The sequence below is a fragment of the Eutrema salsugineum genome, unplaced genomic scaffold (genome assembly GCF_000478725.1).
Source record: "Eutrema salsugineum unplaced genomic scaffold, Eutsalg1_0 scaffold_16, whole genome shotgun sequence".
NCBI lineage: Eukaryota > Viridiplantae > Streptophyta > Magnoliopsida > Brassicales > Brassicaceae > Eutrema > Eutrema salsugineum.
The window spans coordinates 1,950,451-1,969,398 of record NW_006256858.1 but is presented as its reverse complement, the minus strand read 5'-3'; the positions used below and the strand labels follow the sequence as shown (position 1 = coordinate 1,969,398).

Here is an 18,948-nt window from a genome sequence, read left to right as displayed (position 1 = left end):
CTGATCTACGATGAAGACCCACCTCGTTTTCTTTAAAACCCAGTGACCACAAACCAAAACAACTTGATCCATGAATATAAAAGTGGATAAGAGGCACAAGATCGAAGTAGAAGGAAAAAATCAAGAGTTATCCCAAGTTTAACAGCTCGACGGCGAAACCTAGAGGTTGAAGATGGACTCTGATTTTGTTCCGTACTTTAGGCAATACATACAGGGCAAAAAAGTAAAATCGCACTGCCCGATAACTAAGTCTACCACATTGATATTGAATCTAACAATTTACAAACAAATCTACCATATAGGTCACTAAGTCTACCATTGCGTATCTGTTAAGTACAAGTCCGTTTCCTTATGTTTAGTAGATTTATATTAACTCGAATGGTAGACTTATATTATATAGTGTTGGTAGATTTGTTGTAAAAGACTTGTCATGTTCCCAATTACAGTCGAACGAATGGTAGACTTATATTATATTGTTGGTAGATTTGTTATAATTAATAGCTTTCGAAATGAATAACACATAAATCTACTTAACACAACATAAATAACACAACATAACTTTCATAAGTCTACTTCATAATAAAAACAAATCTACTTAAGTAAACAGAAGTCTTTCAACAAACATGAAAGTACAACTACTGATGCAATCAACGTGGCCAATCCATAGCAAACGACGGTACTACCCACCAGAAATTGGCACACTCCAATTTCCAGAAGCAAGATTCACAAAGTTGATCCCCATACGTCTCTAGCAGGTATTCATCTCCCATCCATTGCATGTCTGGTACTTTGAGACAACCACAAATCCTTGTACTTAAAGACTTTTTATAAGCCTGGAAAACCATTTCCACCAGTTCCTCGGGCTTCTGGAAATTGAACGCAGGCATAAAGATCTTTTCCATTGTCGATCTCATTTTCTTTGCATCTTCCCGGGAGAGAGCTTTGACAGAGTTGAATACCTCTGATGTGCCATCCATGGTTAGATGTAACATAGTGTGGCAGTACTTACCCATGAGAAATCCGTTGTCTGATGCCATTTGAATGAAATCACACCCTGCTTGGAGGTTATGTTCGAAGAAAATCAGCGATAAACCTCTTCGCAATTGTGCGGATGGATTTCCTGCCGCCAAGCACCGACTGAAGAATGCACCGACTGAAGAATGCACCGACCCTTCCATGAACATCCCACCTCCACGGCAAGATAATGTTGATTAAATCAACATTCCTAAGAAAACCCGCTTCGTTAGAGATGTTGTTAAGTGTTTTGGACGAAACTTTTGCAAGACAAAGATCCGAATACGAGTTTGAAGATATTTTTAACAATATCTCGTACAAAAGATCAGAAGGAAGCGACTCGAGATTCACCATAGGGTTTAGCGGGATGGGAAATGAATCGTCTCGGTTGTGGTATTTATAGAGAACTCACAAGAGAACTCGAAGCGACTCGAGTCAATAGAAGTTCTCGAAATCGATGAGACTGTTCGTTGGAAAATGCATCAAGAGAAGTTCTCTAAATCGATGCGACGGTTCGCTGGAAAATGCATCAAGAGAAGTTCTCTAAATCGATGCGACGGTTCGTTGGTAACGGTTTATGGTTACCGTTACCATAAGTCTACCATATGGACGAAAATTGCAAAACGTACAACACTGAAACCATAAGTCTACCAAACAGTAGGTTTTTTTGTAGATAGAACAATTCTTTTGGACAAAAAAGTAATTTTACTCCATAAAGTCAAATGTCTGCCAAACATTAACTAGTAAGTCTACCTCAAGCATAACAAATAACTCTACCATATAAACAAATCTACCATAAGCATGTCATATGTCTACCAGATCAAGGTTAACTCTGTAAATACCAAACTTAATTAATCTACCACATTGTTATTTCAAAAAATCTACCATACGGCCGATAAGTATACCAGATTACATAAACTCTACCAAACATACAAACAAATCTACCAACATCTTGTAAGTCTACTTCATGTCATTATTAATCTACCACAAATCAGAATGAAATTTATTTAAAATATAAGTCTACCACAAAACAAACATATCTACCACAAAACAAATAAATCTACCAACAGTTTTTAAGTCTACCTCATGTAACATATAATCTACCACTAACCGGAATGAATTTTAACTGAATTAAATCTACCACAAGTCAAACATATCTACCACAAAAGCGAAAACTCTACCAATTATATATAACTCTACCATAAAACAGATAAGTCTACCGCACGTATTGACAACTTTTTTCACATAAATCTACCGCTAAAGGAAATAAGTCTACTAACTCAGAAAATAAATCTACTTCATTGTCAATAAATCTACCGAAAAAGTCAACTATGCGAGAAAGTCAACGCTTTTGTTAACAAGTCTACCAAAACTTTTGACAAGTCTACCATTCATAACAACAAATCTACCGAAACACCATAAATCTACCTCTCATCGTCAAAACTCTACCAAGAAAAGTCTACCAACATTTAAAAACTCTACCAACTCTTGAATAAATCTACCATCGCCCTAATAACTCTACCAACAAAATTTCTGCGTTGACCAAAATTTCATAAGTCTACCGTCAAAGCTTGGTAGACTTATGAAATTTTTAGCGCCAAAATCTGCCTACGTGGCATTAAAAAATTAATGGCATTTTCGTAATAAGGTTTTTTTCAACAAAGACGAAAAAAGTGTTTTGGGTATGCTATGTTAGTTTTGTAAAAAAAATAAAAATACGTCGAACCAGTAATATAGATACTTTCTAAGGTTAGTGTAGTAATCTTCCCATCTTTTTCTGTTTATGTATTAAACATATAATGAGTCAATGACCAATCCAACAAAATTATATGTATACAAACATATAGAAGAAGTTAATTAGAAAATCTAACATATAAGCATATAGACGAAATTAAACCTAAGGGAAGTATGTGAAGTTTAGGTATTGCGACGATAGACAAGAAAAATTGGGCCATGTGAAGTCACGTTACTCTTGGATGGACCCTCCGTTACATGATAAAATAGCAACTATTAACATTACACTTGTTTTTTTTTCATATTTTTTTTTGGTTTGGTTTGTCATTTTGTGTAATAATTATGCCACCCAATTGCCATAATTGGTGAGCCATTGCCCCCATTACCTCTCCATAACTCTCTCTGCTCTGTCTCTTCATTTCTCTTCTCTCACTTCAATAAAAGATCAACAATATAATATCAAGACATTATTATAGCGAATTATAAAAGGTATGAAGCAACCTTATGCTTTTGTTCACCTACTCATGTTTACGCTATGTATTGGGTAATACAAAACAATTACAGTTTTTGTTGCTATTGTGATAAATATCAAATTTTGACATTTGTTTGTTTCACAAAGTATCGCCTTGTATGGATTTCAGTTTTGTTCCTGTTAAATTTAATTTTTTATATATGGAAAAGGTACAATGAAAATTTATATACATTTTAATATTATGAAAGTCATAAACGTCATATATATAATATAATGAAACCTATAAAATATAATATTGTATTGAAAATGTGTTAGCTGTATAGACTTATTATTAGTTATATAACTTATACATGCATCCTTTTAGCGAAAACAATAATACAAACCAGGCTATATACATAAAAAAACTCGTTTATTAATGATTGTGATATAAATATTTGAGTTATCTATAGATATGTATTATTGTCTGATGATTACTTAAGTGGAGTACTATATAAAATTGGAATGGGGTCGGTTTCTTAGCAAACTTGAACTGTTGCATGTACCGATGTGTGGGGACAAGAGGAATCAAAGATCAACGGCCTCTCTCTCCTTTTTATTCATTAAGATATTAGCGATTAGCTAAATCAGTAGACCATCCCAAAATTATAGATCTAGTAGTTTGGTGCTATCAATTTTTATATAATGTGCACGAGTGAAGAGACTTTTCCACCAATCGTAGATTGACACATCATCATTATTTTGCCTTGAAAACACTCGTAATTGTACGGACACAGAGACTCCTTATCGTACCTTCCCTTACTTTGCCCTGTTGAAAGGATTTTCTTGGTTATTAAGATGCGTATGATTTATGTAGCTATCATTATTAGACTTTAATTTCAAAATCCATTCGTTTCTTTAGTGTAAGAATCTGTATGTATTTGTATATGTTTTGTGTACAATTAGAGAATTATATTAACTAACTAAACAGACTAAGAGTGTGTTGTAAGAATGTTGAGCAAAGAAACTCTATATTGGACAAGAGACTTGAAAAGAGAACCAAGTGCAGCTTCAAGTCCCTCTGTTCTCTCTTCTAATATCTCCAACGTCTTCTTCACTTCCTTAGAGTTATCCCCATCTGAACGTAGAACCATATCCAGATTCTGCAACTCGCTCATTATCGACGACGACGACGATCGACCACCACCAATAAGCTTAGAGACGAATTTGAGGGTACATGTATTTGTCTTCATCGCCGGAGTAATCGACAGAAACACGAAAAGGGATCGGAAGACGGAGACGGCCAACGAGGTGGTCTCAGAGCCTTCTAACTTCTTGAGGCCAAGAAGAAGCTTGTTGGTTTCTTTCTTGACTTTTTTCCTGAAGGAAAAGTACTCTTTGATCTGGACTTCCATGGATTTGCCTTTTCTCCTAAGTGAAGACTGAAGGTTGAGGAGATGCTCTCTGAGGGTGAGGATTAGGTTTCTCGCTGCGTCACAGGAGTCAAGTAACGTGGCTGACACGTCAAGAGAATTCTCGGCTTGACTGATGGGAAGAGAGTGGTTGAGTTGGTGGAGAGAATGGTAAAGCTCAGCAAGATTGAGTAATGAGATTTGAAGAGATTGAGAATCAGAGGATGAGTTTTGGCAAATCTGAAGTTGAGAGATTGCAGCTTGAAACTTAGCAGAAGGAGGGTGTATTCTTGATGGTAGACTTATAGATCTAATAGGCATATGGAGATGAGTTTCAGGAAATGCCATGTTTCTTGATTCTGTTGAAGAAAAGAAAGGAGGAGAAGTTGGGTATATATATGAGTGAGGGCATGTGCGATAAACATGGGATATTTTATTTGTTATATATTTTATGTTACAGTGAATGTTTAGTTAAGCCACGACGCACATGGAGGTGAAGGAAGAAGCTTTGAATGCTCTGTTTTATGCTCTGTTTTGGAACGTGAAACTGATTTCAGAGGACCAGAGCTAGAGAGAGCCATAACTAGATGTTGCCTTTGTGATTCCCATTTGATCAGCCGGAGAGAATGGGCTTTGTCAGAAGAAGGAGACATGGAAACATTTGTCGCAGACCATTTCAGATTTTAACTCTTTTTTTTTTCATATCTATCCAATTGCCAATTTTAACGTATTAAACATTCATCTTTGGTTCATGGACTACTTCCCGAGATGGTCGGAAGAGGAAGAAGATTGTCGCAAACAATATCAACATTATTTTATTTAGAAATTTCCTAGTTACCTATTTTAATAATGTTGATTAGGATTTAGGAGGGCGGTTCAATGTTTTGCGAATTTTGCCCTTTGATTCAGCCAATCAAAGACGTTTTATTATATGGTTAGAAAAAAAAAAACAAAGGTTAAAAAAAAAACAATTGAGTGCCTCAAGGCTGTCATCAGATTCATGATCAATTGGAGGCATCGTTGAGTGTGAGACAGGATTATGAATTAAGATAATGGCTTGTCTCTGTTACAAGAGCTATGGCTATATTATAGATTTGTTTATTTAGAAAAAGGGATTATGTACGAGTATCGTATGTATATACCAATACGGTTAGCGCTAGACCACGGGTCGATTTTGTGTACGGGGAATCTGAAAAGTGGTAAGTTTCAGAAAAAAGATCTTCATGGATTTGGATACATTGAACCTCGTTTCATGGTGCTGATTAAATATATTTAATCGAAACGTGTTTTTATCTGCTTTAGCAAGCTGATTAGAGGTGAACCAAAGATTTCAGAATGGTTTAGTTCGGGTCAGAGGCTAAAGAAGATGAATCCGATTTGCTAAAGGAGAGATAGTACTTTAACAAATATTATCTTACAGTTATTCGACCCAAAAAAAAAAAAATATTTTAGAGGTAAGATAATTGAAAAGTTATTCTTGTCTAAAATTGCCTAATTAAATCATCAGCACAACTTCTAAACCTATAGGATGTCTGAATCGAAAACTATATAAATGACAATATAGATGAATTTATCAAAATTGTCACTAACCATAACAATTGAAATGAAAAAATGTCTGATGAATTCAAGCCATACTACTTTTATGTTCAATTCCTTCTAATTTCTGGTTTCTCGAAGAGCTTCTAATAAAGTTTGTGGATGTCTAATGTCTTCTTCTATCTAGAAACCGAGGAATTCGTCTATGTAGAAGGAAGACACCGAGGAAGAAACCAAAGACACCGAGGAAGACACCGAGGAAGACACCGAGGAAGACACCAAAGTTTCATGGCGATACTCTTCTTTTTCCACCATGACTTAGACATTGTGATTTTTTAGGATGAACTAGTGTATTGTGATTACATCCTTGAGCAGCAAAGAAGTATCTTCTTTTTGCAGCAACTCAGAAATTTCTTCTCCAGCTTCCATCGTCTTGTTGGCCACTGTCTTTTTGCCTTTCTATTGAAATCAAAATCAGAACCGTATGCACAATTTCTGACCAATACTAGAGATGATCCGAAGAACATCTAGATCTTATTTAGAGATAATCATATTATTGCAAGCTCAAAAAGTTAGTTATGTTAAGTTGATACACATGGAGGAACTATTAAAATCATAAATATGTTAGGTTATGCTCACTATCATGTGCAAGTGAGCGTTACTTTATAATATGTTAGACTAATTTTATTACAGTTTCATTAATTATTTGAGTGTTACTTCATAATATCTTATACTTCTCTTATTACAGTAGTTTTGTATGTTATCATGTGTAAGTGGGATGTTGGTTTATGTTTTTGATTTGACACCATAACAAACATGTAGTTACAAGAAATTTGATTATCCAATGCTCTAGGTGAGTCTGCTGTAGAAAACTAATGCAGCAATCTTACTATTGTTCAGAGTTGCACAAAGAGATGGCTTCATCACAATGAGATTTAGGATTTCTAGTCAGCTGTCAAGATGTATACGACAATGAGTCAATGTAATGTATCTCTCAAAAAATTTTGTCTGTCCTAAAGGACTATGAAGATTTTGGAGTACCTGTGTTACCTAAGGTAGTGATGGAGGAACTTCTATGGAAGACATGTCAGAGTACTCTAATGCTTATGTATTTGTATGTTTGAATGCTTATGTATATGCATGATCAAGGAAATTGAGTACTATAATTGTTTGAGGTTTTTATAATTCTATATAGAGTAAAACAATTTTCAAGATAAACTTTTTTGAGAATCAAATGAAAATACATTTTAAAGGTGACAAGCGATTTTCAACATCAATCTTTCCGCCATGATATATCCAACGAATTTCAAAGTTAAACCGGATTAAGATAGGTGTTGTGATTTAACAATTATGCATTAAAATGTTTTTCAGTTATTTATTAAGAAATGCCTAATATCTAGTGATTGACTATAAAATTTACGAGGGAGGTTCAATGTCTTGTCCCCTGATAAGATGGTTTAACCCGATTGAGTGCTTCAAGGCTGGCATTATTTATTTACGATCAATTGGAAGCATTGTTGATAGAGACAAGATTATGACTTAAGATACTGGCGTGTCTCCGTTACAAGAGCTATGACTCTATATGATAAAATTATTTATTTAGAGACAAAAAAAGGATCATATGGGACTATTGTAATGTACGGGGAATCTTAAAAGTGGTACGTTTTCAGACGAAAGATCTTCATGGAATTTGATACATTGAACCTCGTCTTCAAGTCAATCCATGCTTCTTCTTCTCCGCATGTACTGATTCAAATCACGGCCTGGTAATTGTAAGCCCAAATCTTACTTGATGATAACATAGCCATAAACATATTGGGCCCAAAAAATATAGTCAAAGCCCACGGAATAGAACTATGACTATCGAATTGTGACGTTTGATTAACGACGTCAAGTCAACAACACTTGGTTTCTGCGATTGCAACATCAACAAAAACGTCCAAAATCGTGTTTCTCTTTGATTTGTATTTCTCTTTGATTTATCACTTCAAAATTTGGAGATGTCCACCATTTTCCACGAACCCAATCCTTTCTCAAATGGCTCTGTTCTTCTTCTCCCCACGTTTCCTCTTCTTCTCCACCATCATCCCCTTCCTCGTCTCTATCGCTCTCTACCGACTCGACACCTTTGACCCAGCTCCGCTTCCTGCCGATGCATTAGTCTACTCCACTAACTCCACCCCGCCGCTTCTCAACGACCAATTACTCACCGGAGCCGAGTTTATCGGCGTCGCTCTTCTCAATAGCCCCGAGGATATCGCTTATCACCGAGACTCAGGTCTCATCTATACAGGCTGTGTAGATGGATGGGTGAAACGAGTCAAGGTCCTCGACTCAGCTAATGACTCGGTCGTAGAGGATTGGGTCAATACCGGCGGTAGACCGCTCGGAATCGCTTTCGGACTCCACGGCGAAGTCATCGTCGCAGACGCATACAAGGTTTGGTGCGTGATTTTGAGAATCTGGGTTTTGAAAAAACTCAGAATCACGAGATGATTTGTGTGTGTGTGTGTGTGTATTTAGGGACTGTTGAATATAAGCAATGACGGGAAGAAGACGGAATTATTGACGGATGAAGCGGAAGGAGTGAGATTTAAGATCACGGATGCAGTCGCCGTTGGAGATAACGGCGTTATGTATTTCACAGATGGTTCTTACAAATACAATCTCCATCAATTCGCCTTTGATATTTTGGAAGGCAAACCACATGGCCGGCTCTTGAGCTTTGACCCCACCACAAGAACCACACGTGTCCTCCTTAGAGACCTCTACTTCGCTAATGGCGTCTCTATGTCTCCCGATCAAACCCATTTCGTCTTCTGCGAAACCCCTGTGTAATTTCTCTTTCTCTTTCTCTATGTAATTTCACCTCTGTGCAGTGAATTGAATCATCATCATCTCAAGTTGTTTTCTTGTTCTTCTCAGAAGAAGATGCAGCAAGTATTACATCAACGAGGAGCGTGTTGAGTTATTCATTCAAGACTTACCCGGTTATCCAGATAACATCCGGTACGATGGAGATGGACATTACTGGATTGCAATGCCTTCGGTATTTTTTTTGACAAATTGAAATCTTTTAACTTTATGATTGAGCTTTGATTACCATCTTTTTTTGGCTAACTGTTTTGCAAAACAGGCAGCAACAACGTTGTGGAAGGTCTCGATGCAGTACCCTTTCGTGAGGAAACTCACAGGCATGGCGGCTAAGTACGGCTTCGAACCCATGTTTATGGAAAATGCTGGCGTTTTGCAGGTTGATTTGTATGGGAAGCCCATCGCATTGTACCATGATCATAAAATATCTCACATAACCAGCGGAGTCAAGATTGGGAAATATCTCTATTGTGGGACTCTCTTGCATTCCCACATTATCCGACTCGATCTCCTCAAATATCCTGCACGATAGAAGAGGCTTTGAACTATTATATTTACCATCTTTTCTCTGCCATACATGTAAACTCATCGCCCCTGAGAATGATGATGATCATAGGATCTTTCTGAATATTAGGACATTTTGTTTTTTAGTAGCATGAAATATTGATTTGAAAATATACTAGGTGTAAGTTAGACACATTCTTACATAGAAAATGATAAGCATATAAACCTGCTTACAAAATGACAAGGACCACACTAGTACAGTTGTAACATAAATCATTGCACTCAAAACCCAATTGATCATATGTATGTTTCTTCTTCTTCTCTGTATGTAGTGATTGGAAACAGAGCCTGATGTTGCAGGCCCAAATCATTAACATATCGGGTCTGCTGGTAAAGCCCAAAACATAGGACCAGTGAATGAATACGTTACGTACCACGGAGCAAATGGATTCAAAGATTCCTCGAGTCATCGATTGGTATCTGCGATTGCAACATCAATCAAAACGTGTTTCTCTACTATCACTCAAAATTTTTGGTGCTGCTCACTATTCTCCACAAAGCCAATCCTTTCTCCAATGGCTATATTCTTCTTCTCCCCACGTTTTCTCTTCTTCTCCACCATCATCCCATTCCTAGCTTCTATCGCTCTCTACCGACTCGACACCTTTGACCCAGCTCCCCTTCCCGCTGAAGCATTAGCCTACTCCACTAATTCCATCCCGCCGCTTCTCAACGACGGATTACTCACCGGAGCCGAGTTTATCGGTGCTGGTCTTCTCAATAATCCAGAGGATATAGCCTACCACAGAGACTCAGGCCTCATCTATACAGGCTGTGTAGATGGATGGGTGAAACGAGTCAAGGTCCTCGACTCAGCTAATGACTCGGTCGTTGAGGATTGGGTCAACACCGGCGGTAGACCGCTCGGAATCGCTTTCGGACTCCACGGCGAGGTCATCGTCGCAGACGCATACAAGGTTCGGTGTGTTTGTGATTTTTGGAATCGAATTTATTTTGAAAATCTCAGGTTACAAAGAATCAAGGAGATGATTTTTGTAGTGTGTGTAAATTATAGGGGTTGTTGAACATAAGCAATGACGGGAAGAAGACGGAATTACTGACGGATGAAGCAGAAGGAGTGAGATTTAAGCTCACTGATGCAGTCGCCGTTGGAGATAACGGCGTTTTGTATTTCACTGATGCTTCTTACAAATACAATTTCCGTCAAGCCGCCTTTGACTTCTTGGAAGGCAAACCACATGGTCGACTCATGAGCTTTGACCCCACAACACGAACCACACGTGTCCTCCTCAGAGACCTCTACTTCGCCAATGGCGTCTCTATGTCTCCTGATCAATCCCATCTCGTCTTCTGTGAAACCACAGTGTCCTCTTTCTCTTTATCAACTCTGTCTTCTTGTCTGTCTGTGCATTGAAACATCGTCTCAGGTTGTTTTCTTGTTGTTATCAGAAGAAGATGTAGCAAGTATTACATCAATGGAGGGCGTGTGGAGGTATTCATTCAAGACTTACCCGGTTATCCAGATAACATCCGGTACGATGGAGATGGACATTACTGGATTGCAATACCTTCGGTATTTTTTTATGACAAATTGAAATCCTATCTTCTTGATGTTTATGATGAGCTTTTTGTATCATCCTTTTCAGCTTACTGTTAAAAGGGTGTTTGTTGTGAATACTAACAGGGAGTAACAACGTTGTGGAAGCTCTCGATGAAGTACCCTTTCTTGAGGAAACTCACAGTTATGGCGGCTAAATACGGTTTCGAACCTATGTTTGCGGAGAATGCTGGCGTTTTGCAGGTTGATTTGGATGGGAAGCCCATTGCATTGTACCATGATCGTAAAATATCTCACATAACCACCGGAGTCAAGATTGGGAGATATCTCTATTGTGGGAGTCTGTTGCATTCCCACATTATCCGACTCGATCTCCTCAAGTATCCTGCACAGTAGAAGAGGCTTTGAACATCAAGTGTATACACAATATAAAACTTTTTTACATTTACTTGCATTTCACAGTCACAAAATGTAAAGCCATTGTCCCTGATAAATACACAAGACTGGAACTTTTTTTGGACTAAGATCACTAGAAGAGGCTTTGAACATCAAGTCTTGATCTCATTGTTTTTGGACTAAAAAATTAACTTTTCAAATGAAAATGATGGATTGGTGATTTTGTTATAAATGTTAAGAAGAGACCTTAATTGATTGGGTCGAATTGATCTTGTGCTAATCCCATGAATTTGGTTAATCAAAGATTTGTGGTAATATCAAAAGTGAAGATGGTAACAAGTTGGAGTCGAACCAATGTTCTCTTTGAAAGGTATAATTGGTGGTCGTCCACTAAAAACATTCAGATTCGAAAGACTTGATCCAACGATTAAACGCAAAATTATTGCACGTTCTACGCGTTCCATAATTTCAATCCCTCTCATAATTCGCCTTCTCTCTTTCCCGACGTTTCCCGGCGAATAAGCTTCAGATCTCCTCTTTCCTCGCTCAGGTGATCTTCTTCTACTTTTAAAGGCTATCTTCTCCTCTTTGCTTTCCCTACGATTTGTGAAATTTTCTCTGTCTGTTTTAGTATGGAGGCATCCGATTCTCGGAACAAATTGCATTCCCGTTTACGTTTATGGGAATTTCCCGATCAGTATGTCATCGAGCCAGCTGATGGTTCAGGCGCTCCGTGTTTGGATATTAGTCGTGTTGATGCCTCCATGAAGCTCATCGGTTCGTTCTTCTTCCCCAGCTTTTCTGGAATTTGTTTTTTTGTTTTTGCTTTTGCTGGGAAAAAAATAAATAATGGTTGCTGTCTCATTTTCTTTCCTTGCGTCTCTTTCTGCTCAGATCAAGTCGCGGAATGCAATTCATTGCGTGTCCCTAAAATCCATTCCATTTTTGGTGTGGTTGGGATGTTGAAGCTCCTCGCAGGTTAGAAACAATTATCTATCATATAGATCAATACTGTGTTTATATTCTGTTGTGTATGCTACAGGTGTTTATGATTTTATTTTCCTTTAGATCTGGAACCTATTCTAGAGTTTGATTAGATTGCAATATTCTTCCAATTCAGGATCATATTTGGTGGTTGTGACCGAGACTGAACGTGTTGGCTCGTTTCTGGGCCATCCTATTTTCAAAATCACATCGCTCAAGGTTCTTCCTTGTGATCACTCACTTAAAAACTCGCCTGAAGAACAGGTAAAACCTGCGCCCCAGTTTTCTGTTGGAATATATTAGCAGTAATGATGGATCAAAACTCTCAAAGCATTGTACCACTTCTGGCAGAAAAAGATGGAGACTGAGTTCTCCAAGCTGTTAAGTGTCGCAGAAAAGACGACTGGTCTCTATTTCTCATATGAAGTTAACTTAACACTGAGGTAAACGGTTTTATTTTGTATTATTTTCTTCCTTATGCTTACACATTGATGTCGACAACTAGCTATGTTGTAGTTTATGAATACATGCAAAAATGTTTTTATCTGAAATGATCTGACATGCTATCTCTGAAAAGATTCCGTTGTTATTTTCTTTTAGTTTGATATTTTGGTTTGTGATTTCAGCTCACAACGCTTGCATGATTTGGGTGCTGAGTCTAAGTCGCTTCCTCTGTGGAGACAGGTGGCCATATTGTTACTTTTGTGGAATTGATCAAACTTCCTTATTAAACATTAATTAATCTTTCCTTGTTGCTTGTTTGTGACAGAACTGAAAATAACTTCTTTTGGTGCTGTTTCATTTTTTACAGGCTGAGCCGAGGTTTCTATGGAACAATTACATGTTGGAAGTTCTTATCGATAATAAGGTGAGTGTATTCCTGAAGTTCTTGAATTTTTGACAGCCACCTTTTTTTCGTACTTGCAGAATGTCTTACCTTTTGTTTTCTTATGTTTGCAGCTTGATCAGTTCTTGCTTCCAGTAATTCAAGGGAATATCCTTTTTTTTTTTTTATCAGTTGTTTCACTCCCTTTTCTTCTATTTACTCTACATGGCCTCGTTTTAATATCGAATGAATCTTCCTTTTTTTGTCAGTTGTTTCACTCCCTTTTCTTCTATTTACTCTACATGGCCTCGTTTTAACATAGAATGAATCTTTCCTTAACCCTTCATCACGTTTTAATAGTTTTGAAACAGCCATTGGAAAAGATATTGTTGATATTACTCTGATTGCAAGAAGATGCACTAGGAGAAATGGTACATAACTCTCTGTGCTAAATTTTACCTTTGATACTTCGATTTCAAGTTGTTCGAGGGTACCAGTGTAAAAGAATGGGAAACTTTCAATAGGTTCTGTTGCACTAATGTCGTTAATGTGTAAGTATTGGGACTTCAGTCATTTGTATGGATACTAGGATCTTTTTATTAGATAACTAAAGCAAGGAAATCAATAATACTGTTGGGACCTGTTTTTAGAACGGGAAAGCACGATTGTTGGCACCTTAACAGCAATTGAACTTATATCTTTTAGATGGATAGGAGACATATATGTCCTTGCCTGCAGGAACTTCTGATGACGAGTATTATGTTGTGATTGTGTCTTCCCCCTTATTTTGGATCATTTACAAGGTACACGTATGTGGCGAAGAGGAGCTGATCCTGATGGCTACGTTGCTAATTTTGTGGAGACGGAGCAAATTGTTCAGATGAATGGATATTCGTCATCATTTGTTCAGGTGTTGTATTCACGTGCTCTCTTATTGTGAATTCCCTTATGATCATTATATTTATACCATTCACATGCTTTCTTTTTGTATACAACTTTTCTCAAGACTGAATTTTTAATGATTTAATTCTGGATGTTATTTTATCTTCACGCTTACAGGTCAGAGGATCCATTCCTTTTATGTGGGAGCAAGTTGTAGATCTGACTTACAAGCCCAAGTTTGAGATTGTTCAGCCTGAAGAAGCTGTGAGTACTAATTCCTTAATTTAACAGTTGCTATTTTAGCTATTTACTTCTTTTAAGTAACTTGCATTGGGTGCTTCTTTTGCAGACACGGACAGCTGAGCGTCACTTTTTAGACCTAAGGAAAAAATATGGATCAGTTTTGGCAGTTGATCTTGTTAATAAGGTACATATTCTTTCAAATTGACATGAATATTTGTGGAGTAATGTGACTCAAGATGTGGTTCACATCATGTTTGCGAGCTCCTCTTGATCTTTAAATGAAATACAATGCATAGATCTACTTTAACATTATATTCCTCAATCAGCATGGTGGTGAGGGGCGTTTATGTGAGAAGTATGCTAGTGTAATGCAGCACATTACTGGGGATGAAATAAGGTAGTTATCTATTGTCTAATATGCTTTTTAGATCGTTTATATCTTATTTGTCTTCAACTCATTAAAGAAGGTGCCTTATCCTGTAGATACCTGCACTTTGATTTCCATCGCATTTGTGGGCATATACATTTTGAGCGCTTATCAATTCTGTACGACCAGATTGAGGGTTTTCTTGCACAAAATGGGTATGAATTTCTTTAGACATTTCTGGTTATATAGTTTCAAAATATGAATTATAGTCAAAATGGCATGTCATTTTGCATTCTCTTAAATTGCACAGGTACTTTCTGTTAAATGAAAAGGGTGAGAAAATGAAGGAGCAGCTTGGTGTTGTCCGAACAAACTGCATAGATTGCTTAGACCGTACAAATGTCACCCAGGTTAGTCATAATAATATTATAATGCTGCTCTTCCTCATTGGCCTTTGCTCATCCATGCCGCATACTTCCTGCCAAATGCAGAGCATGATCGGTCGAAAGATGTTAGAACTTCAACTAAAAAGGATCGGTGTTTTTGGCGCTGAAGAAACCATAAGCTCGCATCCGAATTTTGATGAACGCTATAAAATATGTAAGTCTCTTATCTTTGTAGCATATCTGATATTGCAGTACTTAGATGTAAATTTCCGGAATTTTGCTTATGCACTTTCGCCTTTCAGTATGGGCTGATCATGGTGATGACGTCAGCATTCAGTACTCTGGTACTCCTGCACTTAAAGGAGACTTCGTCAGGTACCTTTTACATATGTTTAATCTCGGGTCTGAATATGTCCTGCTTATAAGGAAACATGCAGTAATTAAGAAGGGAGAGTTTTGTAGATTTACTCTACAAGCCATCTAATGTGTCTCTAACTTAACTGGCTTAATTCTAGGTTTGGGCATCGGACTGCCCAAGGTGTCCTTAAAGATGGTTGGAGCTCACTCGTACGCTATTACCTGAATAACTTTGCTGATGGAACAAAGCAGGTCGGTGGCTTTTCATACTCAGTAACTATACTTTGTATAATATAATAATGTTCAGTTGTAATAATACTTAGAACTGTGTACGACTTCTCGTCGTACCCCTGAGACTGGAACGTGTCCTGACTCTAGTTAATTTTGGTTGTGTGCAAAAGGATGCTATTGATCTCCTGCAAGGGCACTATATAGTTGCTGTGAGCCGAGACATGGCCCCTGTTCCTCAAAAGGGTGGCCTAGAGGCTATAGCCGTAAGCATTCATCAATTAAGATTAAAACTATGCCCGCTCCAGTTTCTCAGTATATAAAGAATCCTAGTCTAACAACAAAGTGATTTGAATTTCTCAGAACTTCCCAGTGGCATTGGCTGTGGTTCTGATCAGTTTCTGGTTTGCGACATTGTCTCTGAAACAAGGTATGAAATCTGATCTTTCTTTTGCGGTATGGTTACAAACCTGATTATAAAACCGTGTAAAATGCTGAGCAGCTGGGAGTGATTATAAGCATAAGCACTTGTTCTTCTCGTTCTTGTGGACGGGCATCTGTGTGGGCGTTGCGGCACTGGTTAGGGCTAATGGCCGGATCTTCTGCAACCGACCTCGCCTGCACAAGCCCAGAGGATGATCCATTTTTCTCCACCGGGGTGACCATTGTGATCACAAACTAAGACATGGGGCTCAAGTCAGAGCCAAAAATTTTCTCTTTTTGCTATTTTATTTGTATCAAAGTTGGACCTTGTGACGCCATCTAGAGGCAATTGTCTCAGGTGGGGTTCCCTTACGATTTTAATACTCCCACTGCCACCAATTACTCGGATACAATTACATTTAGAATTACACATCTTTCTTCCTTTTCACTTTTCAGTCTATGATTTAGTCAGGCTTAGTATATGAAAGTCTCCGTAATTCAACTTCACGTATAGGAATTGATGCAAGAGGAGGAAAAGAGCCGTATGTATGTAGCCAAAGTTGGGTATTTATATCGGGCTACGCCCATTAGTACAGTATATCACAATAATAATGGCCTGATTCGCTGTCCAAGAGTGGTTATTATATAGCACGAAAATCAAAGACGGTTGTTTTTTTCTCGTTTTTGCCGCCAAACTGTGCTCCTTTGGCGAGTTCAACCTATTTTCAATTTTTTATTGATTCGGCCTTCTGAGTCGCAAACAGAGCGAACGCTAGCTGATATCTGTTGAGGTACTTGTCTTTTTCGACGATGCTCTGTCTTGATATTTGGTTTTAGACTAAAAGCAGAGGGAGGAAGGAGGAAAGCAGGAAGCAGTTCAATAATGAAGCAAATCTTAGGAAAGAAACCTGTGGCTGCTGTGTGAAGGAGATTTGAGAGTTGCTTCAGTTGTGCGAAATGGTCATGTATTCAGTATTTATTACAATTATATAAGGTAAGGAGTGAAAGTTAATAGTTTGCTTGATCTCACCAACAACGGTTTTAACCGTTCAAATCAAATATTAAATCATTTAGATATGGTAAGATCTAACATTAAAAAGAATGAGTAAACTTCCTCACAAAAGAAGAATAATTTAATCAAAACTTGGAAAACCAGAGAACAAAAATAGCACACAAATTTTGGGATCTCTGACTTTCCTGTCAAAAGATGGGAAAAAAAAAGAAGATAATAAAGCAAGTCTCTTCTTACCTTTTTCAGCTTTGCTCAATTCCTTCACAAATCATTCAAAACACCTTTGAGGAGATCCAATCCCTCAGCAGAGATGCTCCTCCTCTTATGAGACTTAGGTATCTCAATCCGAGGAGGCGGTTCCGGCGAGAAACAGACAACCACTACAGTAAGATTATCACAGCTGTTGCGTTGAAGGGCTTCCTTGACCAGAGCTTCAGAGCATCTCTCAGGATCATTATGCTGCATCAGCTCCCTCCTCACCATTGTCACTGCACACTGGCTACTCATCACATCCCATAGCCCATCACACCCCATTATGAGAAACTCATCTTCCTCCGTCAACACAATCTCCTCCAGCTCAGGCTCGCAGCTAAGCGGGCAGAGCGACCCTTTGGTTCCCTTAATGTGCCAATCTCCTAAAGCTCGAGCCACAGAGAGCTGTCCGTTAAGATATCCATCGTAGATGACACCTCCGAGCTTCTCAATGCGTAGCCGCTCCGATGTGCAGTTGGGTTTGTGGTCCTTTGATAGCTCAATGGCTCTGCCACGTTTACCTAGCACGGCTCTTGAGTCGCCAGCGTTTGCAATCAGCATGGTCTTGTCCAAGATGAGGGCAGTGAGTGCGGTTGTGCCTGAGGATCTGTCGAGAGAGGAAGCATCTGCTAAAGCATGATCCGTCTTCACAAAGGCACTCCTTGTTGCCTTCTTGGTGCTGCTTGGGAAATGTTTGTCTTCCGTCACAAGCTTCAAAATGTTCTTCTTTGTGAACGATGCAGCATCTACACCTCCGTGCCCATCAAACACCTTCATAAAAAACTCAACTTTTTGTAAAACAAAACAGAGCATTTGATCAGATCTCAACAAAAACAAAATTTTGACTTTATATATTATACCCCATAGAAAGCTCCAGTGGTTGATCCAATATGCTCAGTGAGATCATCAACGCAGATGAATTCGTCTTCCATTGATCGCTTTGGCCCTTTATCCGACCAACTTCCAGATCTGAACACAGGCTGGAATGTTGAGTTTACTCCTTCCGGTGATTTTGCACCAAATCTCTCCTCTCCTTCCTGCGCCATTTTCATTACACATTGTTAATTAAATCGCTTTTTGAATCACAAAAAGGTCTCATTGATTAGGTAAAGAGATTCCGATCGAGAGGATTCACGGCCGATCTAGCTACATTTTTCGACTCTGTTTCGTGATCGTTTTGAGGAGAAACGAGAAAGAAGAAAAAAAAAAGCAAAGAAGAAATGAACCAACGGAATCGATCAACCAAGCAGTGCTATTGCAATGGCGCATTGCAGAGAGATTCCTTGGAGGCTTTCCAGAGGAGGCGAGGTGCGCAGCCATTTTGTCATCTCCGACCTCTAAATTGTTTATCATCGGCGAAACTTCCGTCACCGGTGCCATTTCCAGATTCCGATCAGCTTTCTTTTGCTCAGAATCATCTCTTTTGTATATATAAAAATAGCTTTTTTCTTCTTCTACCTTCTCCTTATTTTACTCACCAATTAGCTCTTT

At 38.2% G+C, this 18,948-nt stretch overlaps 4 protein-coding genes across 5 annotated transcripts; 2 read left to right on the top strand and 2 right to left on the bottom strand.

Annotated features, from left to right (window-relative positions):
• Window positions 1-4,188: 4,188 nt before the first annotated feature.
• LOC18020920 lies at window positions 4,189-5,033 on the bottom strand. Its single transcript, XM_006403852.2, is given in 2 exon segments — window positions 4,189-5,012; window positions 5,015-5,033. Coding segments are annotated over 2 exon segments (843 nt in total).
• Window positions 5,034-8,152: 3,119 nt separating this feature from the next.
• Window positions 8,153-11,615, top strand: LOC18020919 (protein STRICTOSIDINE SYNTHASE-LIKE 6). 2 transcript variants are annotated; one of them, XM_024157721.1, is made up of 5 exons: window positions 8,153-8,583; window positions 8,668-8,978; window positions 9,070-9,193; window positions 9,281-9,597; window positions 9,855-10,222. In XM_024157721.1, the coding sequence occupies exons 1-4, from the start codon at window positions 8,182-8,184 to the stop codon at window positions 9,548-9,550; spliced, it is 1,107 nt and encodes a 368-aa protein (XP_024013489.1). In that variant the 5' UTR covers window positions 8,153-8,181; the 3' UTR covers window positions 9,551-9,597; window positions 9,855-10,222. The 2 variants fall into 2 exon arrangements, with proteins under 2 accessions (XP_024013489.1, XP_024013490.1); XM_024157722.1 differs by lacking the exons at window positions 8,153-8,583; window positions 8,668-8,978; window positions 9,070-9,193 and adding exons at window positions 10,598-10,908; window positions 10,993-11,116; window positions 11,228-11,615 and having other exon boundaries at window positions 9,393-9,597; window positions 9,855-10,499.
• A 283-nt stretch (window positions 11,616-11,898) lies between these two features.
• LOC18020918 (phosphoinositide phosphatase SAC7) lies at window positions 11,899-16,625 on the top strand. The gene is made up of 21 exons (XM_006403850.2): window positions 11,899-12,047; window positions 12,129-12,274; window positions 12,392-12,475; window positions 12,618-12,745; window positions 12,833-12,924; window positions 13,108-13,165; window positions 13,293-13,349; window positions 13,442-13,475; window positions 13,658-13,738; window positions 14,111-14,217; window positions 14,367-14,453; window positions 14,539-14,616; window positions 14,759-14,829; window positions 14,916-15,014; window positions 15,110-15,209; window positions 15,291-15,399; window positions 15,488-15,560; window positions 15,701-15,794; window positions 15,944-16,036; window positions 16,134-16,200; window positions 16,273-16,625. The coding sequence occupies exons 2-21, from the start codon at window positions 12,130-12,132 to the stop codon at window positions 16,407-16,409; spliced, it is 1,794 nt and encodes a 597-aa protein (XP_006403913.1). The 5' UTR covers window positions 11,899-12,047; window position 12,129; the 3' UTR covers window positions 16,410-16,625.
• A 653-nt stretch (window positions 16,626-17,278) lies between these two features.
• Window positions 17,279-18,858, bottom strand: LOC18020917 (probable protein phosphatase 2C 47). Its single transcript, XM_006403849.2, has 3 exons — window positions 18,688-18,858; window positions 18,318-18,494; window positions 17,279-18,228 (listed from the first exon to the last, which is right to left on the bottom strand). Exons 1-3 carry the CDS (start codon window positions 18,835-18,837, stop codon window positions 17,467-17,469), a joined length of 1,089 nt encoding a protein of 362 aa, XP_006403912.1. The 5' UTR covers window positions 18,838-18,858; the 3' UTR covers window positions 17,279-17,466.
• Between the last annotated feature and the right edge of the window lie 90 nt (window positions 18,859-18,948).